This window comes from Phallusia mammillata, chromosome 8, assembly GCF_965637545.1.
Source record: "Phallusia mammillata chromosome 8, kaPhaMamm4.hap1.1, whole genome shotgun sequence".
Classification (NCBI taxonomy): Eukaryota; Metazoa; Chordata; class Ascidiacea; order Phlebobranchia; family Ascidiidae; genus Phallusia; species Phallusia mammillata.
In genome coordinates, this window is record NC_137259.1 from 17,727,089 (window position 1) to 17,752,372 (window position 25,284).

At 36.8% G+C, this 25,284-nt stretch overlaps 2 protein-coding genes and 1 non-coding gene across 4 annotated transcripts; 2 read left to right on the top strand and 1 right to left on the bottom strand.

Annotated features, from left to right (window-relative positions):
- Nucleotides 1-862: 862 nt before the first annotated feature.
- Nucleotides 863-3,224, bottom strand: LOC145204725 (uncharacterized). The gene is made up of 2 exons (XM_080077315.1): nucleotides 2,930-3,224; nucleotides 863-2,028 (listed from the first exon to the last, which is right to left on the bottom strand). Exons 1-2 carry the CDS (start codon nucleotides 3,007-3,009, stop codon nucleotides 1,728-1,730), a joined length of 381 nt encoding a protein of 126 aa, XP_079933441.1. The 5' UTR covers nucleotides 3,010-3,224; the 3' UTR covers nucleotides 863-1,727.
- A 4,575-nt stretch (nucleotides 3,225-7,799) lies between these two features.
- On the top strand, nucleotides 7,800-22,551 carry LOC145204222 (stomatin-like). 2 transcript variants are annotated; one of them, XM_080076700.1, is made up of 9 exons: nucleotides 7,800-8,845; nucleotides 10,190-10,340; nucleotides 10,826-10,929; nucleotides 11,323-11,395; nucleotides 11,869-11,951; nucleotides 13,311-13,514; nucleotides 16,342-16,397; nucleotides 19,285-19,363; nucleotides 21,162-22,551. In XM_080076700.1, the coding sequence occupies exons 2-9, from the start codon at nucleotides 10,250-10,252 to the stop codon at nucleotides 21,348-21,350; spliced, it is 879 nt and encodes a 292-aa protein (XP_079932826.1). In that variant the 5' UTR covers nucleotides 7,800-8,845; nucleotides 10,190-10,249; the 3' UTR covers nucleotides 21,351-22,551. The 2 variants fall into 2 exon arrangements, with proteins under 2 accessions (XP_079932826.1, XP_079932827.1); XM_080076701.1 differs by lacking the exon at nucleotides 10,190-10,340.
- Nucleotides 12,372-12,445, top strand: Trnas-gga (transfer RNA serine (anticodon GGA)). Its single transcript has one exon. It is a non-coding gene; the product is annotated as a tRNA-Ser (tRNA).
- Nucleotides 22,552-25,284: the final 2,733 nt, after the last annotated feature.

Below are 25,284 nucleotides of genomic sequence, written 5' to 3' on the forward strand. Positions count from 1 at the left end.
TACAAAGGTTTAGGGGCGTTCGTAAACTGAAACCACCCAACAAGACAGATTTACGATTCCAGCACAATAACAGACCCTTCTGGGCATATGTTGTCGTCGTAAATTTCTATGGCAAGTTTCAAGTACAATAAAAATAGCAAAGGAAAAGAACACGCGATACGTGCTTCACCTATTGTAAAGCGACTATTTATAACACATTGCAAACAATTGACATATGTGTAAAGCATTGTCGTGGCCAATCTTGCGAAATTGTCTCATTCAGAAAATGACTGACTTGGATTAAAACAGAGTTGTACGTCGGGCATTTCGGGCCTGGTTTCGGGCTTAGGTTTTTTTAACAAACGGACTTAATTTGGGCATGTCTTCACATTCTTTGCCCGTAATTTATTTAAAGTAACATTACCTAGCTAGCAGCTAGTTGCTGGATATAACCTGACGTTCAAAAGTCCTAAAACGTTCTATTTAAGTGATTGTTTATTATTGGCCATTGTTTGTGTCTTCGGTATAAAAAGCCTGTCAATCAAACTTTCGGGTCAGAACGGGCTTTTCAAAAACCATTGGGCTCCGGGCCTGGCTTTGGCCATATGTTTACGGGTTGAGGCCTGGTTCCAATTTCAGGCCCGCTAAAACTCTTGATTAACGCTTTTTACGTAATTATAGTACGCCAGGCATGTTGAAGACGTCATGCCGATCTAAGCCGGTCTTCCGAACATTACCAGTGCACGTGGCTGACAAAGGCTAGAAAATTTAGTCTGCGGTGAGATTCGAACCCACGACAAAAGTTTTTTTAGCGCTGGCGCTCATACTATCTATGCTTTGCAGATTGGTCTATTTATAATCTACTAGAACGCTTTAGGGATGATCCCAGCAATAATATAATGTTTATTGTGGCTTATAAGCACACAATTACGGGTGTAAAGATTTTGACAAGAAGCAGACAAGCCGATATATTTTTATGAAACACAACGTTTCCACAATTTTTGTGTCATTCTGAAATAAAGTGTAAAACACAAGCAGCAAGTAAAAGTAGTAAAAAATGCGAGAGGACTGCGCGAATGGCAGGTCATTAGTTTTACTTGTCAGATATTAAATATAAGAATTGTGAAGTTTATTCTCTGAACAGGGTTTAAATTTTGACGGCATGAAGAACCAAACCGCAAACGACGTAGAAATTCCTCGGTCTACAGGTAGCCAGGGGGCATAAAGCAATTACATAAGAAAGAATCATAGAAGTTATGTGTATTAAGTGCACGTCAAGAAAAAATAAAGGGGGAGAACGTTTATTTAAAATCCTTGCACATAAAAACAAACGACCAAAAAGCGTTATTAAAATTAGTTTGTCACAAAAAAGTTGATTTAAATATTTTTAAACAGCTTTTACCAAAACGATGCGTTCGATTTTTAATGGCAACCGTTTTAGGTGAAACTGGTAAAATCTGGTGTGTGTAAACTTACTAAATGGACTAAATAACTTAAACACAAAATAAAAAAAGTTGGTCGTGTGCATCATTTGTCAAAACTAGCAATTTTGACAAAAAATGAGATTTTCCACAATTTTATCAGCCCATAAAAAACAAATTAAAATATATATATATATATATGTAGCGTTTTGAGCTGTTTTTTGACGCACGTTTTGTGACGAAAGACTTTTTCCGCAATTCAGAAGCACAACATGAAAAACTAAACCAAAATCAAAATGTATATGTAGAGCAATGTCCCTTTTGCAATCAGGCAAAAAGTGGACGACTATTACCTTCCCATTTCCGATACTCCATTGTCCCATCGTCGTGGAATGAACAATACATTGGAACGATTGCAGTTTCTTGAATCTTTTCATGTCTTGGGATTTCAAATTCAAAATTTTGCTGAGTTGGCAAAACAGGGTACAGCTTTGAAATGTTCGTCTGCTGCGTTACTTGCTGCTGTTGTTCCTGTGTTTCAGATTTCACATCATCGTCGTCTTTGATAAGATTGTACTTGAGATCTTGAGTTAAGAAATCACTGAGTTCCTTCATAGCTTGTCTTTTTCTGCAACACAGGAAATATATTGATGCAAACTTTTATTTTTATTTTCATGTTAACTTTTAATCCGTGAAAGCAATTTAACACCTGTTTTTTATTTTACCGCCCAAACAATTAATAGGTTAAAAGAATTACATTTTTATTGTTGGAAATACAGTCATTTTTGCTGATCCCCCAGGGGGATTCTGGCCAGAATACTTTAACAAGGGGTTCTTATCCAGGGGTAGATGTAGCCTACCCCTCATAAGGGTACGACTCACCAAAATGGGGGACGAGTTTCACCACAAAGACTTTTAAACAAATAAATCATTGTAACTTTGCGCAATGTTCACCTAAATATCTAAGAATAATTGTTTGGCGATAAAAACTACATTAACAACTAACATTTTCCAGACAATTATAATTGTCCAATAACTTTTTTAATGAGCCACATCAACTGAATTGAACTTTTTGTACAGATTACAGACAACTTTTAGTTACCACATTTTAAGGCTTACGAAACCACAAATCTGTTCTTAACGTGCCAAAGGCGCAACTTTCGCAAACACGTAAACCTGTCAACGAAACCACAAAATCAATTCAGCAATTAGCCTACCGTTGGCACGTTAAGAAACCAAACGTCATGCTTGCTTATCGGCTTGTAATCTCAATAATAATCTCAATAAAATCTCAATAAAATGAAACTTATGATAGACCCAATACTCAAGCATTATAGTAATTAATGTGTCTAACTATAAAACCCTACAGTACCCAAATCCGAATTAAGTTGTTTTATTGCTGAGTTTAAAACTTCTCATTCTTCTAGTTTAGAACCACCGGAAATAAACCTCTTTGAGGTGGTGGTAAAAACAATATGAAACTATACAAAACAGTACCAATTTCTTAAGATTTTATGTATATTACTTACTTTTCCGTGTCGTTTTTTCGGGTATAACTTCTGCCCTGTACGCTTATGCTGCTGATGTTACGGCTAACGTAGTAATCCATCCTAATCCAATCCAACGGTTTCTTTACAAGTATTTACAAACCTGAGACTTTCTTTCAACACTGTAATGACTGTTTGTACAGAATTGTTACCAGAAAGTTTCTTTGGACATCAATTTGGCAGTAACAAGATAGCTAAATGACTGCATACATTCAAAGGTATCCTGTATTTGAAAACTTTTTAAAGTGCACGAAACGCGTAAGGCCCAAGGCAAGAAAACCAAACCGCCGTGGTTTCTTGGTGTTACTGATCAGGTTTAGATTTCGTGGTGACTAAAATTGCAAAGTATTTTTCATTTTTTCGCGTTTTGCTTATGACTAAGACGACTTGACGACAAAGATACTCAAGTGCTTGAAATCATATGTACTTTTTAGAATGTGATTTTTAAGTGAGTCAAAAACGACGGGGTTTTATCTTAAAACTGTTTCTCCTTCACTATTGTAGTATAGTTGTAAGCCTAACACCAAAAATACCAATTTCGATATTTTTAAATACATCGTCAGATCTGTCTGTTTCAAATGAAATCGTTTTTGATATTTCAGGCAAAATTGAAATTTCTGTATTTTGAAAATAAGATTTTAAATCGGCACTGAACGTCTGTTGCTTGTTTTGAGTACCTTGTAATATTTGTCAAGTGATGACAGATCCGTTGGTCACCACCACATAGTAATAGCTGAATCTTATAGTTGTTATAATATTTTTCTTACATTGTAGTCAGAAATCGAAAACAAATTCAAAACTTCTTGGGAGACTTTGAAGTGCTCATGTACACCACCTGTGTTTGTGATTTTTACCTAAATGATTGTCACAAGGTGGCACAAAAGGGCGACAAAACTAGATCTGAACAGACAACACAGCCTACTGGGTCCAGTTTACCTTTAAATACGCGGGTTAAGACTAAGATCCAAAGGTTTGGTTGAATGAACAGTCGCAGCCAAAAACATAAAACAAACGTTAAGGAATTGAAATTAATTGTACTTAGGAACTTTATGCAACCCAAAATTGTACACTAGCTGAAGAAAAACTAAAAAAAACGTTTTCACAACTGCTGCACGTGACGCGTCAACTGTTTTACGCCATTACGTAATGTACGCAACGGTAACCAAGCGAACCAAGATAAAAATAGAAACCAGGTTAACAAGACCATAGCAAGCTACCAGAGCTATGCTGGTCGACAGTGTGGAATTTGACTTTTAAAGTTTTGTAAGATTCTTTACATACCGCTTGCAAACGAAAAATTGCCGTTATGCACAGTAAGCTATAACCCTTGTTAATTTTTCACCGTTGTAACACAAATGTAAGAAAGCACACTGGCCACAAGTTCTTTATGTTGTCCAAAATTTTGCAATATGTTCTGCAAGTTTAATTATTCTAGCAATTGAACTTTATTTTTTTTCAGCGGTGATTTTACCAGTACATGTTACCATACGATTACCATTGACGCCCAAGTCCATTTATTTAGCCTTAAGCCCAAAACCCATCTCAAACCCGACCCGATTAGCTGGGTAACTCTGACAAGGATATAATCAAAACAAAATAGGATCAAGAAATAGAATCTGTCTGGACGCTTTTCATGCTGCCTTTGGTGATTTTGGTTGTTTTGAATTATTAATGTATTGATCTGTGATAACCGGTCGTGACATTAAACCCCGTATAAAAATACTCTATGTTGCAACGACGACCCGGAAATACCGGATAATATCGGTCCAAAAAACTGATTTGAATCAGAAAAATAAAAGCTAGTGCAATCGGTTTACGAAAATAAAAACGAGATAAAAAAGCGGCCACAGTCCCAAACATTGTGTGGTGAAACAAATCAATATTTGTTTTTGCAACATAAAAAACATATTTAGTACACTTTATGAAAAAAAGCTTTTTCCGATCGGTCCCATAAAGTCTCATCAGTGCAGCATGTGACAAGACATTGACTGTATGGGCATATTGTAGCCAGATGACGGCCCTTTAGTTGGTTGGTTGTAACTAGTTTGAAACAAAAATCCGTTTTATTTTACTCTTTTAACTTAAACAACGTATTGTACTAAATTTCCCTTGACCGAGATCAAAACATCACTGAAAAGTCAAAATGTTTTGTCAAACCGTAACTTGATTCAGTGCATGACGTGACTTAAAAGGGAAATTAGACAATAAGACGTGATTGAAAAATCTCTGTCGTGTTATGTTGCATACAAACAAGTTCTGCATCGTGCTAGTACGAAATGGAAAGTACTTTAAAATACAAAACATGGTTGGTTTTTGAACCCAGCTATATTCAAGCGTTTTTTGCAAAACTTGAAATCTCAGAAGTTTGCAAGTAACGGTTTCAATGCACTCATTAAGTTTTTAAAAACACATTTAAAGTTTAAGATAAAAATACAAACCACAGCAGAATTATGCCAACTTACGGACAATGACACATAGATGTTTAGAACTGTAACCAACAATATACAAACACCACTTTATGTATACAGGTATATATACCTCTTAAACCAGGGGTGGGCATGCGGCCCTTCATTAAAGGTGGGGCGGCGCCCTCAGAGACGCTTGGATTTCAAAGTACTGGCAAACGAGTCCAATTATTACATATTTTTGAGCTGATTAATGCGCCTGGTGCTAGTTTTCTGCGATCTGGCAAAATGTGACTAGAATCGAATACGAATTATACTTGTAGTTAAGCATATTTGGTAAGAAACACAGCAAAATCTCTTTGTGATATGCACATGTGCGGCCCGCGATCCAATTTTGACATATATAATTGGCCCTACAGTAACAAAGGTTGCCCAACCCTGTCTTAAACGGTCAACTTTTGTGATATTTATAACATACAGTCACACACATGAAACATAAAAACAATAACATGTCCTCTCTAGGTTTCACCACATGGGAATAAAAGAAACATTGCTTTTATTAGGCCATCTCGCAAGGGGTAAGCTATTCGTTGGCCTAATGGGAATACCTTTAGCATCTATACAACCATCTTCTTTGACGAAAGCGATTTTAATAAGGGTCGCTTTCAATGCAAGTTTTATGATACCCCCATGAATTTACATCTTCAATCAATATATTGACATCATGATTATACGTTCCTGTTTTGATTTTTGCCCTGCAAAGGTCTCTTGATGGCTTATTTTTTTACTTTTAATTGGCGTTTTACCAGAAGGGTCGGCAAACCTGTTGATAACGGTTTGTAATAATTTGTGTTTTTAACCGGGACAGGCTAGATCATTTTAGTAAGAAATGCTTGATTATTGGTCACATAAGTGAACCTTGAATTTTTATCTTGAGGAAATCGAAAATACTATTTGCAAATTTATTTTTGCTAATTGAATTTAGGTAAACCGCTTGATTGAGAGTTTTCATTCCTGTAGGCCTACAGCAAAAATGCTAAAAGGTTTATCCAACATTATTGAAATCTTTTATAGGAAACGCATCTTTATCTAGCGAACGTTTGAAAGCATTTGAAATAGGTTTATGTCTAGCAAAGATAGGTATAAATCAGCGCATAAAAAGCAGTGAAAAGTTTTTCAACCCTTGAGTTCATTGAATTTGACTAATTACTGCAAAAAAGGTTAATAATTTTTTGCAGCTACGATAACATGTCTTCTATTTTTTTCAATAGAAAATAGATTAATTTAACCAAATTAAAGTATTGTTGTACTGTGAAGTATTGCGTATAAATGCTATAGCCTATTGTAGACCTAAATACAGCCCGAGTTAGGCCTGACAGGGCTATAGTTGTTGTTCACACCGTGGCCATATCCCAAATATTTGTCAACCTAAGTTGACATTATCCTTAACAAGTCATAAATATTTGCCAGAAAGCAAACACCTGACTTGATGCTGATTGCTTGGACATTAGCCTCAACCAAAAGCTAGCAGATGTGAATTTGAAGATTTGATATGAATTTTATATTGCAGGCTGTGGTAACTGCTTTATTTTGATCTAAATGCAGTAGCGACATTGTTTTCAATGGCAGAGGTATTAAAGTTGTCCAAGCTTGAGGCAGAACGAAGCAACAGAAATGAAACACCGACCGCTTCAAATCAGAGGCTAATTACGGAAATGGGTAGGTGGAAAATGTTGGAGGTTTGAGCTAACATCGGGAAATTTAACTGAGCCTACGGGTTAAATAACAGCTGAGTGACTGAAACTTAGTAGTAATTATGAAGCCAAGCATATGGGTTGCAATATTTTGGTTCAAGTACTGTTGCTAGTATTTTAAAACACCTCATATTTACCTTTACAATTAACAACACCTTTGTTACGGATTTTTGTTATGGGCGCATTTGTAAACTGTCTTTTTAACGTCCGAATTGCGTAGCTTTTTATTATGTAAAAGGCCATCAGCAATCTTTACATTTATACACTTTTTCTCCTAACATAAAAAACGGCTAATGGAATTTTTGCGGAACGTACCCAGACAACGTCATATGCTGTGTCACAGGTTTAGAACACGTGACCACGCAAAACTCGTGACCATTTGTACGTTGTATTGTGACGTTTCTATGTTTGATTGTTAAAAGATCGGCGACAATCTGATATCGCTCTTAAACCTTTGTTACCCTAACAATAGCCGTATAATAGTCTGTCACCTGGGAGGGTAAGATATTAGTGTTTTTTGTTTGTAGCAGGGATGAAAAGACACGAGAGCACCCAGTTGTTTGCGCCGTTGCTATCAACGCTCTTGTCTTGTTGCTCCGAGTGTTTCTTTAACAAAACTAGGAGTAAAACGAACGGCTCGAGGCGTTTTTCGTTCGCTTCAAAAACGGAGCGAATTGCTTCAGCTGCTATTTCTGCTGAATAACAGTCGTGTTGCAGCGCCTCTGCACGTCCGCAATGTGATTGAGTTCTCTTGTCAGTAATTCGCGTTTAATTGTGGCTGGTTTAGCGTAGCGGTGGTAGAAACTGATAATTTTTGTCATGCGTATTTCCGGTGTTTTTCCAAAAAGCGCTTGTTGCGAGGTAGTATTTTTTGCATTTTTAAGCAGCTATAGTTGGCTTTTATTCGGTATTATTAGTCGTTCCGTTTACTATTTGCAGTATGCAGTGTAAAATAGATGTAGATAATTAGTATTTTGCTAATAAGAATGCTTAAAATATTGCTGTAGTTTTTATTGTATTTACTAAATTAACATTAATATTAGTTGTAAACATTGACTTTCGAGTTTGGGCAAATTTGCATGATTGATATTGTATGTCAATACATGTTTTTCTATTTTGATGGAGATCTTTTATAAATTTGCACAGAGCTGGCATATCCAGACGGAATTTTGTAAACCAAACACCTTTGTTGTGCATGCATCTTGGTATAGATTTTGTGTCAGTAAAATTACATGCTTTAAGCACAGTAATGCAAATGTCAGCTACTTAATTATTATTTTGAATTAAATCAATATGTATTCAATAGCAACATGCTTAGAAAAGACACCCAGTATTGTCTATAGTTTTCCATTCAAGTTTGTTTTTAATAATTAAAAAACAAAAAACGTTTAAGTAGGTTTTAATAATGTTTTGTGGTGTATTGCATTTAACACTTATGTTTCACTGTCATAGAGTTACGCAGTTCTTACACATCAAAATAATTTGAATGCACTAAAATGGCACTGTTTAATTCCGGTTCTTGCCAATTATGTGTTTCCTGCTTTTCATATTTTCACTAACTGCATGACGCGCACTGCAATTTGCTGCTTATTTTTTGAAGGGTCTAGTGTAGACTGTTAATTTTTGCGCTAACTTCCTTATATCTGGTTTACACTTTTATATGGAAATGGAACGTGTGAAGGGAAACGATGAACAACCTAGGCCAACTCGCAATGTTTATAATGAACAAATAAACACATGTAAGTTAGGAAAAAGATTCAAAGGTTTTCTCTTATGTTTTAATCAAACAATCAACACACAAATTTACAGATTACTTTACAGATTTATCATTGCTAAATCAGTGCAGTCATTAGCAGTTTAAAACTGATTTGTTTGTTAGGAAATATTCAGATTATTCTTTTGTTGGCTTGCAACTGTGCATGATAACACTCATTTTACACCGTTGTAATTGGTACCTATATAGCACTACAGACAATATTGTTTATGAAACAAGCCAAAGTATGCAACTAATTTGTAAACGTCCACCCCAAATAGTTTTTAGGAAATATTTAAAAAACAAGATTTTGCATTATCTGTGAGTTTTTTGCACCTGCAGTTATATTTTAGCATTATGTTGATGATTTTTTACTGTCAAAAGCAAAACTTATAGCAGCAAGGGATTGAAAAATTTGGTTCATACTGAATTTATTCAAGACTTTACTGAGAAACAAGCATAATCAATTACTAGTTACACTCGCAGCCAACGTAAGGTTTACTGTAGACAACAACAAAAAACTGACTTCTGTCATGTATCCTGACCAGCCAAATACTAGGCCAAAGGAAAATACTGACATGGGCCTTATAAACCCCTGTAAGTGTTACCAACTGTTAATATGCCTTCATTAAAATGTGTGTTAAACATGTTTTTTGGTGTTCACTGGCTTTAGAATGGCTTTTAGTTGTAGTTAAAGTTGGGCAATTCAGAAATGCATACTATTTTACTATTTAGAAGTATTCTGAAATGGTACATTGAATTAAAAAGTTTAAATTTTCTTTTAGTATTTAGATCAGTGGTTCTCAAACTCGGTTTTCGGGGCCGCATGCGGCTCCCAACTACTTATTTTGCGGCTCGCACCAGACCTCAGAAAACCACCAAACATTGCTATTTTAGCTTTCAAAGTCATCTTCTTTAGTAATTTTCTCAAGGTTGTGTTTTTTTGCGGCTCCATACACACTTAAAAAAATGCCATTTGGCCCCGACAATAAAAAAGTTTGAGAACCACTGATTTAGATAGTTTAAAAGTTAAAGTTTTGGGAATTGGTATTCTAAATTGCCCAGTAGTGTAGCTTGTTGTAAACATTTACGCTTTACTAAAACAAAACCTTTTTCAGTTTGTACTAATCGATTTGAAATTCATTCAGAAAGTCAGTTATGCATGAAATTATTATTTTTCACCCTTAACACTAACTTGAAAAGCTGAAAAATTTTAGCAGTAATCAATCTATATAGAGGTTCAAATATTAAAATTTAGTAAGTTTTGCAAGGAGGTCAGCATGTCATGACATTGTTATACATTTCACCAAGTTCATCATTTTTTGTTCAGCCTAGCGTTTTTCGATAAAGAATTACTGTAAAACCAAACTGACATTTGAGTAGTTTCACAATGGAAAGCCAACATGAAGGGGGTAACAAGGTTTATCCGTCAAGAAACGGCCAGCGTGCAACTAACACATATAATGCAGCGATAGATTTGTGTAAGTTTCTAAAGGCTTCAAATCATCTGTTTTCATTCTGCTGTGTTTTTAATTTTATATCACTCTTTTGAAAAGCATGTAGAGCATAATAAAATTTATTTTTATTTGTTTTTCATGGTTTTATTTTGTCACGCGTACAGTGCATGATCAACACTTATTGCTTTGAAAAAAAAAACTTTTGTGCAACATCTTTCAAAAGTTTTTTGCAAGCGTAAAGTAGAAATATGTTTCGAAGAAAAACTGAGATTACCTAACCATTACCTAAAGTAGCGATATAAATTTAAAAGGTTTCAATGATTTTTATGTGCTGTTTTAAACATTTGTTTCAAACAAAACTTCTGTATATTTGACTGTAGTAGCTTATGTTTTTTTGGGTTGTCTCTTTTTACATTTGCTTGGGTTTGGTTTGCCAAATTTTTGCACCAAGTGTTTTAGATAATTTAATTTTATGATCAGGTTTTAAGATGTCTGTGTTTCATTTTTAGCTGGTGACGACACCGACTATGGATGTTGTGGAATTTTTCTGCTTGGAATCTCAATGTTCTTCATTATTATGTTTTTCCCAATTACAATCTGGGCATGCATCAAGGTAAAATACCACAAAATTATATATATATATGTCAAAAGTTTTACAAATTTTAGTTATTACAAGTAATTGTCCCTGATAGCGTTCTAAAGTGCAGACAATAAATGGTAAACCAAACTCATAGTTTGAATGTCCAGTGGCAAGTTTTTTACAACACATTTTGTCACCACAAAACTGTTAAGGGGCATTGTTTTTTTTTGTTACAGTAACGGTCTTACATCACATGGTGTTAATACCAATGGCACCTTTGTTTTTTAAGATACCAAGTATTACTTAACATGTATTTGTTTCAACTTTTACGCTCCTGGAAACATTTTTCCATAATATATGGTGGTAATACTTGTTTTGAAAATTCCTGTATTTTTGTAATAAAGTTGTTTTGTCATTTGTTTACAGGTTGTACAGGAATATGAGAGAGCTGTGATCTTCCGGCTTGGACGACTGGCCAAAGGTGGAGCAAAGGGACCAGGTTTGTAAAATGTGACTTACATCTCTCTCCACTAAAACTCTTCAAAGACATCTCCTGGAGAGTTGTTTGAAGGAGAACGTTTTTCAAAGCTTACATGAAAATGTACTGGAGCAAAATTCCAATAATAAGTGGCTAGACAGATTTTGGAATATATAGTTTTTAAGTTTAATAATCTGAATTCATTATGAAGACCTACTTGGTTTTGGTTGTGCAAGGTTGCAGGGTTGTTTTAGCAAGGTTGTTCTTACAGTCTTGGTAATGAATAAAGCAAAATAATGCCCATTAATTTAAAGATAAAAGTCCGGTCCAACTTACAAATCTGTAAAATTATACAGAAATAAATATTTTTTGCATGACTAATGATGCTATTGTATATTTTTACAAACATAATGCATTTAGGCCTCAACTAAATATGAAACCACATAACGCACGCCAAAATATTTCATCATTTTCTAAGTTATTAAACTTTTTAGGCATTTTCTTCATCATTCCATGCACAGACGAATACAGGAAAGTTGATCTCCGAACTGTTTCGTTTGATGTTCCCCCACAGGAAGTAAGCTTTGTTTGTATTGATTGAACATGGTCTATCGACATTATGTCAACTGTCACAAGCTTGCCCGACTCTTATTAGTTTGTTCGTCCAGTAATTGCCTTCATCACTGGTACAAGCCTTCCCTGTAGTTTTACAGTCACCATGCCTACGCCTTGCCATATGGTGGTGAATGCTTGGTGACCGGCTGATTCGGTATGACGCCTTTAATGGGCCTGGCGTACTGTGATTTATATATGAGTGTGCCGTGATCGCTGGTCTGCATCGACGCTTCAGGGCTGATCCCAGTTATGAATTTATGTTCATCTTAACTGATACTGGTCAAGCTGGCGATCCCCTACTACGAAGCTGACATGTGCACTGTGCAGCATACGAGGCAGGCAACGGTGTTTGTGATTCGACTTTCGGCGGATTCTCCACTGAGCCTGCGTAGCTCAGTTGGTAGAGCGCGAGTCCCGGAAAGACTCCTGTCGTGGGTTCGAATCCCACCGCAGGCTAGATTTTTCTAGCCTACGCCTTGCCATATGGTGGTGAATGCTTGGTGACCGGCTGATTCTGTATGACGCCTTTAATGGGCCTGGCGTACTGTGATTTATATCGCATAACGTTTTATTAAAATTGTTGCGCCAACGCCTATTTAGGTCATGCATTTCATGATACAATCTAACATCTAAAATATTGATTAATTTGTCATGTAGACGTTAATGATTTTGAACGTCTTTTCCGTGGTAAAGAGACTTCTGAATAGTAATAGTTAAACTTGTTGGTAGGAATCCGTCCATGTAAAACACAAATCCAAAACAGAGGTTAAACACAAGCGACATATGTAACATGTAGTTTTGCGTTCTTGATAACCTCAAGACAAGCTAGTCATGTGCAGACAGTTGTACGTGCGGCTGTTGATATGAAACTGCAGCAGCCATGAGCACGTTTTATGTTGTCACTGCCATGGTGTTTAAAGTATCAGTCACGAAAGGGTACATTCCAGGATTTCTTAACAAATGCAAAAACTAATTTGTCTAGGCATAATTTGTTTTGTCTAGTTTGTTTGACCAATCATGTTCTGTTTTTATATTACTTTATGACACCAAAAAAACACACATTTACAATACGTAAAAAGAACAAATCAATTAACATTTTGCAGACAACATGGCGTATTTGCTAACAAGTTGATTAAGATGTTTAAAATGGTAATATTAAAGTTTTAGACTTTAATTTCATACACTAAAAAATTAATTTCGAAACATCAACAAAACCACAAATTCGGGAAAACTGTTTCAGCCTACCAAAACTTTGCAACATTACTACTATTAACATGCTTGATTGCTAAACATGTACCAATGGACTTGCTGTGTCTTTTAGATTCTTACCAAAGACAGTGTGACCATCTCTGTGGACGCAGTGGTCTACTACCGTGTACAAGATGCCACCATGAGTATTGCTAATGTGGAGAATGCCGACGGAGCTACTCGCCTTCTGGCTCAGACAACCCTCCGTAACATGCTTGGAACCAAGAGTCTCTCCGAAGTTTTGACTGACAGGGAATACATTAGTGCTGGCATGCAGGTAATTATACGTTAAATTGTAAGTTAAAGGACATATGAAGCTATCGGACTGACAAAGCGTGTTAAAAAAATTTAGTTTTCAGTTTTACGTCTTTCATTGACACGAAAGCGTTTTATTTTTTTCCGTCGATTCAAAAACAATTTAATCTTCATGTAATTTGGAAAATTTGCAAACGTATGGTTTTGAGGTTTTGTGAAAATTGTAGTAAAAATGGCAGTAACCCAAAAAACAACAACCAACCAAACGTGTAAGGCTCTTTAGAGCTATATGTACCATTTTTAGTTTATGGGTTTATTATCAATTTTGTAAACTTTAGGGTATAATAAAACGCTGCGATAAAATTTCAAAGACATCATTGATTATAAAAAATAGTTTAAAAGCGTTATGTTATGGTTTTGTTGCTTGCTGGCTAAACGCGTTTACGAACCGCTGTGGTCCAGGATCTGGCAATTTCTTCCATTCGCGGTGAAATGCGGTTGAAAACGACGTTACCCACACAATAGGTTTGTGTCCTTAAGGTGGGGTCACTGGGTAACTGATCAAACCCTTTTCTAAGCAGACAAGCGTAACCGGCTTTGTGTGTGTGTGAGTGATTGCTTGGCCCGTGACTGGTTCTAGGATGCTATTGCGTAATGGACTGTTTTATGTAGAAAAGCTTAGCTAAAAATAAACTGTTATCACTAAGTTATAAACCCTTTTTGTTGTTTTCGTTGCTCTGATTTTTCTACCACTTTTGTGCACAATCGTGTGCGGTTAAATACTTTAAAACGACTTAAGTTTTGAAAATTTGTGTGAATTCATGCAATACGGCCTGGATAGAATGGCATTCGTACTGTTTGGGTCATCATGCAATTATATATTCCAATTTCAAAAGTTTGTATATCTAATGAGGTATATGACGGCTCAAAAAGACGTAAAAAGCGACATCCTTTATTGTTCAGACGTTTTGACAAATGTTTATGCCATGATCAGTGATCTATTTTGTTCCAATAATTTGTTTGTTCAAAAATATGCAACCTCCATTGGTCTTATTTCACCACAGTTTTTCCGTGACCATAGCAACTAGTGATGCAACGTTTTGTTTGACGCCTATCCCGTTCACAACGTAACGGTCGTTATTGTTCTTTTGCTTGTTTTAGGGCGTATTGAATTTCACCTTACTGTCTTGACGCTACTAGCTATAGCCGTCCCAGCAGGCCTTACGGACATTTATGTCTGTCAAATTCTCCTTGCTAATGCACTTGCGAACCCCAAAGCCTTGTTTCGACAAGATTTTTGAAATTAATAATTTATGTTTTCTGTTCGTCTAGGGCCCATTGCAAATGACAAGATGTTGTAAAAAATTCTCCTTAGTGCTGTGAGAGACTTCCAGTGGGTGTATGCGTACAAAATCGACGTCGAAAATCTTTTGCAAAAATCCAGTAACTTTTTGTTCGGCTAATAATCTGTTGTTCACTGAACACCTAACATGCCAAAGTTTCCACACTTTTTGTAATGCAAAGTTCCCCAACCTCCTTTCTCCCATTTATTTACTTTCGAATGTCTTTTAACGTATGAAATTTGCTTATTTATTTTTACCCTGTAAGCATGTCAAATTACCCCTCGGTTGCGGATCAGTGCTGTCATATAAAGATTCTCAACTAAGGTTCAATCTACCCCCAATGAGTAAGTTTAGCATTATCTGTGTCTAAGTAAAAAATTAGTGTGTTAAAATTCAGGGTAAATTAATCATTGAAACCAGCAAAAAGGGTAAAGAACTTAGACGTTTCTGCGTAGGCACCAAACAACACACTTTTGTTGGTGTATCTTCTATAAAACACCCTGTGCATATAGTTTGTTGCAGTATTTATTCTTAAAGGCAATGGTATAACTTTGAAAGATACACAGGTTTTTATTACGTTTGCACAACCGTCCTACTACATTGGTGATATTCTAAACGACTGTTAAATTGCGCCCATAAAACCAAAGCCACAATCTTGGAATCTTGTTTTTGTTCAGTGTAAGGGTCACCTCTCAGCATACGGCGTCATTCCATTGCCTCTTGTGTACATTTTCCTATTGTACTAACGTCCGCAGATGTTCGTACGGTACGGGCGCTTTTAACAATTCGTTTGTGCTCGGATAAGGACACCCCGCTTGTTGTATTCATTACGTTGAGCCGGTTGTGTTTTCGAATTCAGCGGATATCATATTACAGTTTGCGTGATGGCTTAATGTGCTGTGTCATTTTGAGATACAAACTGCTACGTTTAAGCTGCTGATCAAATGTCCCATTTTCCGTCCATATGTCCATCATACGGTTTGCATGTATTTTAATAGACTCGTTTTTAACTAGCTTACATAAGCAGACATCTATCTATGTTGTTGTCAGTAAGTCGATCTTACCCTATGTATTGCAGAACAAATAGCAGTGATATTGTACTTCTGTAATAAAAACAACTTTTTTGCGCCGCATTTTCACCCAACGCTATAAACTTTAAGACTGGTAATATAAGGCAATAGTTTTGTCCTGCTTAAATTTGTAAACGAATAGTGTTTTTATAGACTGTTTGTGATATTTCAATGATCAAATATAATTTTCAATATGTGTGCATAATGAAATGCTGTTGGCTTACATTATGACAACATGGTGTTTTTAGTGAGTCACTGTATTGTAGCGTTCATACAAACAGTTAATGGCCGATGTTTCACTAATTCTGTGTCAACAGCTGATAAGTAAATTATTTACAGATGCTGGTCAAATAAACAAATCCTTTTTACCCGTTTTTGCGGGGAGTCAGCGACCAAAATCCGGCATTAAATAATTCATGATGCCCTTCTTTTTCAGAACACTTTGGACGAAGCTACAGACCCATGGGGAATTAAAGTGGAGAGAGTGGAAATGTAAGTGTTCGCCTTAAAACCAGTTTTGGCAACTGAATTTATCTTTAAACCCAAAATTAATAGGATAAACTTTATCAACTGTCCGCAACGTCGCTATTTTTCAAGTCCAAATTCACTCACATTTTAACGATTGCCTAGAAAAGATCTATAAACTGAATCCAACAGTAATCTCGTGACAAGGCTTTCTGACCGGCGCTTCGCTTCAAATGTGCCTATAAGGGCGTTTCCGAAATGGCATTACGCAACTCCCAGGCCGTGCAACAGGATGCGCAGTGCACACTGTATAGTTTGCTGCTAGTAACACCCATACATATGCTGCTTTGTTGACTGCAAGTGGTATGTTAGCCCTAGAGTTTGACAAGTTTCATTGGCGAAAACATTTCGGCGGAATATGGTTCTTTGGTTTGTACATAACGGAATCTAGTGCTTATTCAGCTTTATACAGCAGTTTAAAGCCTTTCCTCGTTTACCAGTTGAAAGGTATTATTACCACTTATAAATTCTGTAACACACCATTTTCGCATATCGTACGTATATCCCCAAACCATTTCAAAATTATCTTTTTAGAGCAATTTTTACCTCTGCTTAAAAGCCTTGGTATTTATATCGATGTAAAATCAATCAACTAAATGCCAAACTTGTTTACACAAACTCGACAATTTCGTTTATTTAGTCGTAATACGTTTAGGTGATTCAATTTCCTCTCCATAATTTCACTTCATTAAATCACAAGCCAAGGTATTGAACTTTGTTTCACCTTCCCATCATATTACTATTGATTTACCGTCGAAATTTAATGACTGATGAAACGCTTAGGTTAGATTAAACAAAACCAGTTTGGAACTGTGTTAATTACATCGCCTTAGTTTTCCAGTATTGAAAACTTCGCAACATAAAGACAAACCGTGAAAATCACAATAGCTTGTGGTTCCGAGCCTTTATTAATGCACGCAGTTAAGAAGCAATTTTCAATTTTTTTAAAGTTAATCCGTACTTAACTAACTCGGATCACGATTATTCAAGTTTTGTTAAGCTAAGTTTTACCATGACTCAGTTTTTTTACTCAACAAATGTACGACCGAGCATTTTCGGGACTTGTTAAGTTCATCCCCTTGCTGGTGGTAAAGTCAACATACGATAACCAACACTGGTAGAATCAATTGTTGCTTCTATGAAACTTTTCCAACCAAGACATACAGAAAACCTCCATTTATCCGGACCCGTTTAGTTAATAACCACTAGGCTAGACGATTAATTACGGTTGGCACAAGTCATTAGTGCTTGCGTATAATCAGGAAATTGTCACACATGATGATTTTATTGATTCATAGTTACCTGTCTTATCAAACCAATCATGACATGAGATACGTTTTAAGCCGTCGTCAGTTTCTAACTATAACTACTTGGCATATCATTCTTCCGCTTGAACAGTGTCCGTGATAAATAGGGTAAAGGTCGTGCTGTGTTTTGCTGGTGATGACGTCATTGCGTGAGAGGAGTAGAATAACTTCCGCAGTTAAGAGAACACAAATTGTTTTTCACCTTTGTGCACACTAACTGTGGACTTTAAAGCACCAAACGCGATTGTTAAAACTAGTTCCAAAAGCGGGCTTTGTGTAGTCAAGCTAGAGTTGTAAACGGGCCTGAAATCGGAGCCCGAACCCGAATCGTTTTTGAGAAGCCCGTTTAGGCCCGAAAATTTGATTGACAGGTCTATTTGAAGCCTTAGAAATGACCAAGAACAAACAAAATAGGCAATTGGTCTCGAACAAGGCGTTTCAGGTCTGTTTTGCATTAGGTCAGGTCCAACAACTGGCTATTTAGCTAGACACATTTATTTTAAGTACTGACACAAAGTGTAAAGTCATGCCCGATTTAAGCCCGTTTTGTTGAGAAAACCTAAGCCCGAACCCGGTCCGAAAAGCCCGGCCCGACTTGCAACTCTGACTCAAGTAAAGCACTGTCAATATTCGTCACATGTACGACCCACAAATGACCCTAATGTCCAAAAAAAATCTATGAAACACAGCACTTGCTTAAAGCGTAGCCTAATGTGGGATTCGAAACCTTGGCTTATGTACATGTACAAAAGTAAGTGTTTCCAAAAAAAAACTTCGTTTCCTTTTGTGTCAAGCTAACATTAGCCCTCTATTTTTGTAGGTGTAGGGCATTGTTTGGAACGTAAATTTAAATTTAAAAGCTTGGTCGTTACGTTTTATGATGTTGTAGCCTTAGGACACAGTCAATATTCCCTACGTTTTATTGTAGATCACGAAATTAACGAGCGTCTTTATCGGTGAAATTATTTTTTTGCCGTTTTAGATGTTTTTTCCACTATTGTTTTACCCTGTTTGGCTAGTTTTAATATTTGGTTGCTATTACCTTATTTGATATTAATACGTGGCGCGAATCAATTGATTAGAATATTGATTATGCATTCATTACTTAAAGCAAATACTGTACAGCTTTAATTGTGAATAACGGCTGGCGGAAGAATTAAAATAATCACAATGGTCCGTTTTATGCAAAGTGTTCGGTTTATTCTGTGTTTTTTGTGTGACAAAATCGTAAATTTTGTTCGAAAAACTCGACATAAACACTGTGATACGTCACAAAATGCCAATTTATCGTGATAAAATCAAGAAGTTCCATTCGTCACAACATATATTCCACTTTGGTAATACCGTCTTTTTTAAAGGCCATTTCAACGTACAAGTACAAGCCTAGAAACCGTTCCCAAGCCCGAATGTTGTAAAACAAAAGCCGAGTTAGGCCCACAAGTGGTATAATAGCGCCACAAAGGCCCAAATCAAGCTTATTTTATTCAAATCCAAGTCAAAACCCAACTTATAACTGTGACTTACAATTTGCATATTTTCTTTTCCAGCAAGGACGTCCGCCTGCCAGTTCAGCTCCAACGTGCGATGGCTGCAGAGGCTGAGGCCGCACGGGAAGCCAGAGCAAAGGTGAGTGTGAAATAATTGGACTTCCTCATAATTTTGACCTTTCACCTACTGTACTAATTATCACGTCAAATTGGCACTACTAATGGTTATAGTGCCCAATGTCCTAATATACCACTACCAATAGTTAGTGTTCAATAGTTACGTATATGATGTATAGTTTAGAACAGGGTTGTGCAACCTTTTTCACTACGGGGCGAAATACAATTGCCATGATCGGTTTGCGGGTCGCCCCTTTATTTAACGCAAAGGCGATTTTACTTTGTTGCGTGCCAAATGTGCCTGTATTAAGTTAACAACTACAAGTAAAATTCGCATTTGATTCTAACCCCAATATTGTCAGGTCGCAGAAAAATAGCACCGGGCGCATTAATTTGCTTAAAAATATATAATAATTGGACTCGTTTTCCAGTACATTTGAAATCCAAGCGTTTCCGTCAGCCGCACACCCATTAATTACCGCAAGCCAAATATCTAGTACCAAAAGGACACACTTGTAAGATGATTTAAGCCAAATATTCGTATACCACAAATGTACGTAAAGTCAGTAAACCACATTACAAAAAGGTTATTAGGACGCTTTCTAGCCTTTTGTCAATGCCTCACAACATTATAGTGTGTGTTTACTGGGCTGCGCAAACAACTGAATAGTGTTTACAAACGCTCATTTCACACTGGACTCTGCCCAGCGGAGAGGTAGTCAATTATTCACGAGGACGGTTTTGCCGTTTTTTATTTACTCGTGCCCGTTTAATTCAATCTCTGAAGGCTCCCAGTGTTGACAGGTGTTCAAGGACTGTGACGACAGTTTGTAAAGGGGTACGGGGCGACACCCAGTGGCAAAATGATTTATTGTGGAAATTATCGAGAAGAAAAGTATTAGATTTTAACGCACAGATTGGTTAAGTTTTTGGTGCTATTGGTGACAAGTTTTTAAAATTTAAACCATATTCTAATCACAGATCTAGATGTAAAATATTTGTCAAATAATTAACATTTATCATGTACAGTACAGCAACAAATGCTTGTGGTATTATTGCTAGAATAGTACATGAACAATATTTTGCTGTTTCGACAATTTTATTACAACAACTGCAACTCACATTTCCTAGCGACTGCGCACCCGCCTTGTTTTGAGGAAACAGTTTTTTAATTCCTGCAACATTAGCGTGTATTTCCGCCCTTACGTATTTCCCCTGTCTCTGTGTGTATTCGGTTGAGCAAGTAATGTTTCTGGTTGCTACAAATGTATCCAGAATTGTCAGGCCCAGTCGGTTTTGAGTTTACAACATTAGGCCCAATTACAAATCAAAGACAGATTGCTCGCTGTTGGTTATCGTTGCTTCTAAATTGCCAGTAAACTACTGAATTATACACAAAACCAATACCTTTACTTAGTTTTAGTTTTTAAGGCCCAAATAGTTTATCAAAGACCGAAATATTCAAATATTACAGCAAAATTAGGTTAATCCATTTTAAGCCACATGCCAAATATCCATACCAGTTTAAACCGGAATTGGGAACTTGTCAAAAAATGGACAAAAACTTAGGAATTGCTTTTGTTAAAGTCTCACAGCAAGGCGTTTATGTGTCCAAAAAGTCATGATTTAGGGGCGTTTTGTTGCCGGTTTAATCCAGTTTCAAACTGACTTTTGCGCGTTTTTTATCAACTACACTACATCGATTTAAATTGTAAAGCACACAAAACATTGCTTGTTTTTTGGTTTTCGTTTATCGCAGCAAGGTAGAGACGGTCAAAACAACCTAAACATTGATCAAAAATGTCGAACTTTCTGTGCAGGTCATCGCAGCTGAAGGTGAAATGAACGCCTCCCGCAAACTGAAAGAAGCTGCTGATGTGATGAGCGAATCTCCCAATGCGATGCAGTTGAGATATCTTCAAACTCTCACCTCGATCAGCGCCGAGAAGAATTCTACCATCATATTCCCCCTTCCCATTGACATGATCAACACAGCACTGAAGAAGTAAACAACCCCCGGGAAACCCACTTTATTACCCCCATCTGACCCCAACACCATAACCCTTTTACCCCTCTTAACTTGTGTTTACGGATTTTGTAAAAACTTTACCAAAAACGGCACTGGTTTTTTTTTATCCAGGGACCTATTTTTTTTAATTCCCCTAAATATGTATGAATGACATCATGATGGTATTGCGTCACTCTTTATTCCGTAATGCTAACGAAAATTCTTTGAGAGAAACTTGCACTAATGTCACCTTCTTCTAATGATGTATTTTCCAAAGACTTTTTCTGTCCCCTTTTGGAAAAAAATATATACCCTCCGGAAACCCTTTAAAATTTTGTGCCTCCTTCCACGTTTTCTTTTAAAAAAAGCTCAACCCTCTGGTCCATACTTATTTCCCTTCTAGGGAATACCCTCAGTGTATATTGTTTTTGTGAATAACCCATAAACTTGTTATATTGTATTGCGACTTTTCAAATTAACACGCTTTTGCAAAAAAAACGCCAATGTTACTGAGATAATTTTCAATGTACAGGCAGGAATCGTTTCTTTGCAGCAAATTGTGTGAAAATGTTACAACCCCGTCCAAATAGTGATAGCATTTATTATAAGATGTGAAGTTTAAGAATAGCTTTTGATGTATCAGTGTGAGTAACTCTTTTATATTTGTTATTTTGAAGCGCTATCTATTTTTTGTTCCAAGGTATTCTCTATTAATTTGTGTGCAACCACATTTCCCCATTTTGTTGTAGAATCTAGACTTTAGAAATTTGATCCTTAAACAAACTGATTTTTACAAGTTAAATATGTGTCCGTTCCAGAAAGAACCTTATTGCACTAGCTGTATATAAAACCCTCTGATTTATGTTGCATGTATGCCGTGTATATTATAGTGCTTACTAATTTGCTTAAAGTAACCGGTAAGATGGAAAGTACAGTTAACAGTGAATTTGCTATTTGATAATTCACCCCTAAAAATCTCTGTCTTCAAAGTTTTTGGGAAAAATGCATCAAAAATTGTATCCCAAAAAATATTGGTCTTCAAGAATAATTGCACTTCTGTTTATTCAAAGTATGACTGCTTTATGAAACCTTACCTTTAAGCTAATCTTTAAAGGAAAGGTGATTGATTAAAGTCAAATACTACATACCGGTTACCAGAAAGTGATTCCTAAAATTTTCAATAAACCACGTATTGACTACCAGCGTGCGTTTCTCGAAAAACATTTATAATCAGATTTTATATTTTTGACCCACATGCGATATGAGAGAGAGAGTTTTTGATCAAATTAGCAAACACTAAATGTTTAAGCGTATTTGGAAAATTGTTCAAATGGAACTTTGTATTATAAAGGCCTGGGAAATTATTGAAAAAGGCAACTTTAACTGAAATCCTTACCTAATAATGAACCAAAAAACAAACTAAAATATAGCCTTAGGGTTTTTTCTAAAATCGGGTCAAAATTTTTGGTTTTGAAAACCAGTTTGGAGGTTCGGTAGGAGGCAGAAACCGGTCATAACCGGTTTGAAACTGGAATATTCCCGCGAAAACCCACCGAAAACCGGATTTTTCTTCGATTTTTTGACCCCCAAAAAACGGAAAGGCTATAGCCTTAGGGTTTTTCCAAAAATCGGGTCAAAATCTTTGGTTTTGAAAACCGGTTTAAACCGGTTTTGAGCTTCGGCAGGAAGCAGAAACCGGTCATAACCGGTTTGAAACTGGAATATTCCCGCGAAAACGCACTGAAAACCGAATTTTTCTTCGATTTTTTGGCCCCCAAAAATCGAAAAAACGGAAAGGCTACAGCCTTAGGGTTTTTTCAAAAATCGGGTCAAACTTTTTGGTTTTGAAAACCGGTTTAAACCGGTTTGGAGGTTCGGTAGGAGGCAGAAACCGGTCATAGCCGGTTAGAAACTGGAATATTCCCGCGAAAACCCACCGAAAACCGGATTTTTCTTCGATTTTTTGACCCCCAAAAATCGAAAAAACGGAAAGGCCTTAGGTTTTTTTCAAAAATCGGGTCAAAATTTTTGGTTTTGAAAACCGGTTCAAACCGGTTTGGAGCTTCGGTAGGAGGCAGAAACCGGTGATAACCGGTTTGAAACTGGAATATTTCCGCGAAAACCCACCGAAAACCGGATTTTTCTCCGATTTTTTGACCCCCAAAAATCGAAAAAACGGAAAGGCTACAGCCTTAGGGTTTTTTTGAAATTTGGGTCAAAATTTTCGATTTTGAAAACCGGTTTAAACCGGTTTGGAGCTTCGGTAGGAGGCAGAAACCGGTGATAACCGGTTTGAAACTGGAATATTCCCGCGAAAACCCACCGAAAACCGGATTTTTCTTCGATTTTTTGGCCCCCAAAAATCGAAAAAACGGAAAGGCTATAGCCTTAGGGTTTTTTCAAAAATCGGGTCAAACTTTTTGGTTTTGAAAACCGTTTGGAGGTTCGGTAGGAGGCAGAAACTGGTCATGATTCGTTTTAAACTGGAATATTCCCGCGAAAACACACCGAAAACCGGATTTTTCTTCGATTTTTTGACCCCCAAAAATCAAAAAAACGGAAAGGCTATAGCCTTAGGGTTTTTTCAAAAATCGGGTCAAAATTTTTGGTTTTGAAAACCGGTTCAAACCGGTTTTGAGGTTCGGTAGGAGGCAGAAACCGGTGATAACCGGTTTGAAACTGGAATATTCCCGCGAAAACCCACCGAAAACCGGATTTTTCTTTGATTTTTTGACCACCAAAAATCGAAAAAACGGAAAGGCTATAGCCTTAGGGTTTTTTCGAAAATCGGGTCAAAATTTTTGGTTTTGAAAACCGGTTTAAACCGGTTTGGAGCTTCGGTAGGAGGCAGAAACCGGTGATAACCGGTTTGAAACTGGAATATTCCCGCGAAAACCCACCGAAAAAATCGAAAAAACGGAAAGGCTATAGCCTTAGGGTTTTTTCGAAAATCGGGTCAAAATTTTTGGTTTTGAAAACCGGTTTAAACCGGTTTGGAGCTTCGGCAGGAGGCAGAAACCGGTCGTAACCGGTTTGAAACTGGAATATTCCCGCGAAAACCCACCGAAAACCGGATTTTTCTTCGATTTTTTGACCCCCAAAAAACGGAAAGGCTATAGCCTTAGGGTTTTTCCAAAAATCGGGTCAAAATCTTTGGTTTTGAAAACCGGTTTAAACCGGTTTTGAGCTTCGGCAGGAAGCAGAAACCGGTCATAACCGGTTTGAAACTGGAATATTCCCGCGAAAACGCACTGAAAACCGAATTTTTCTTCGATTTTTTGGCCCCCAAAAATCGAAAAAACGGAAAGGCTACAGCCTTAGGGTTTTTTCAAAAATCGGGTCAAACTTTTTGGTTTTGAAAACCGGTTTAAACCGGTTTGGAGGTTCGGTAGGAGGCAGAAACCGGTCATAGCCGGTTAGAAACTGGAATATTCCCGCGAAAACCCACCGAAAACCGGATTTTTCTTCGATTTTTTGACCCCCAAAAATCGAAAAAACGGAAAGGCCTTAGGTTTTTTTCAAAAATCGGGTCAAAATTTTTGGTTTTGAAAACCGGTTCAAACCGGTTTGGAGCTTCGGTAGGAGGCAGAAACCGGTGATAACCGGTTTGAAACTGGAATATTTCCGCGAAAACCCACCGAAAACCGGATTTTTCTCCGATTTTTTGACCCCCAAAAATCGAAAAAACGGAAAGGCTACAGCCTTAGGGTTTTTTTGAAATTTGGGTCAAAATTTTCGATTTTGAAAACCGGTTTAAACCGGTTTGGAGCTTCGGTAGGAGGCAGAAACCGGTGATAACCGGTTTGAAACTGGAATATTCCCGCGAAAACCCACCGAAAACCGGATTTTTCTTCGATTTTTTGGCCCCCAAAAATCGAAAAAACGGAAAGGCTATAGCCTTAGGGTTTTTTCAAAAATCGGGTCAAACTTTTTGG

Coding starts and splice junctions, on each gene's coding strand:
- LOC145204725 (XM_080077315.1), bottom strand. CDS start 3,009: ATGGATTACTACGTTAGCCGTAACATCAGCAGCATAAGCGTACAGGGC. Junction 2,029..2,929: donor CGAAAAAACGACACGGAAAA/GTAAGTAATATA, acceptor CCTGTGTTGCAG/AAAAAGACAAGCTATGAAGG.
- LOC145204222 (XM_080076700.1), top strand. CDS start 10,250: ATGGAAAGCCAACATGAAGGGGGTAACAAGGTTTATCCGTCAAGAAAC. Junction 11,396..11,868: donor AGGTGGAGCAAAGGGACCAG/GTTTGTAAAATG, acceptor TAAACTTTTTAG/GCATTTTCTTCATCATTCCA. Junction 13,515..16,341: donor ACATTAGTGCTGGCATGCAG/GTAATTATACGT, acceptor CTTCTTTTTCAG/AACACTTTGGACGAAGCTAC.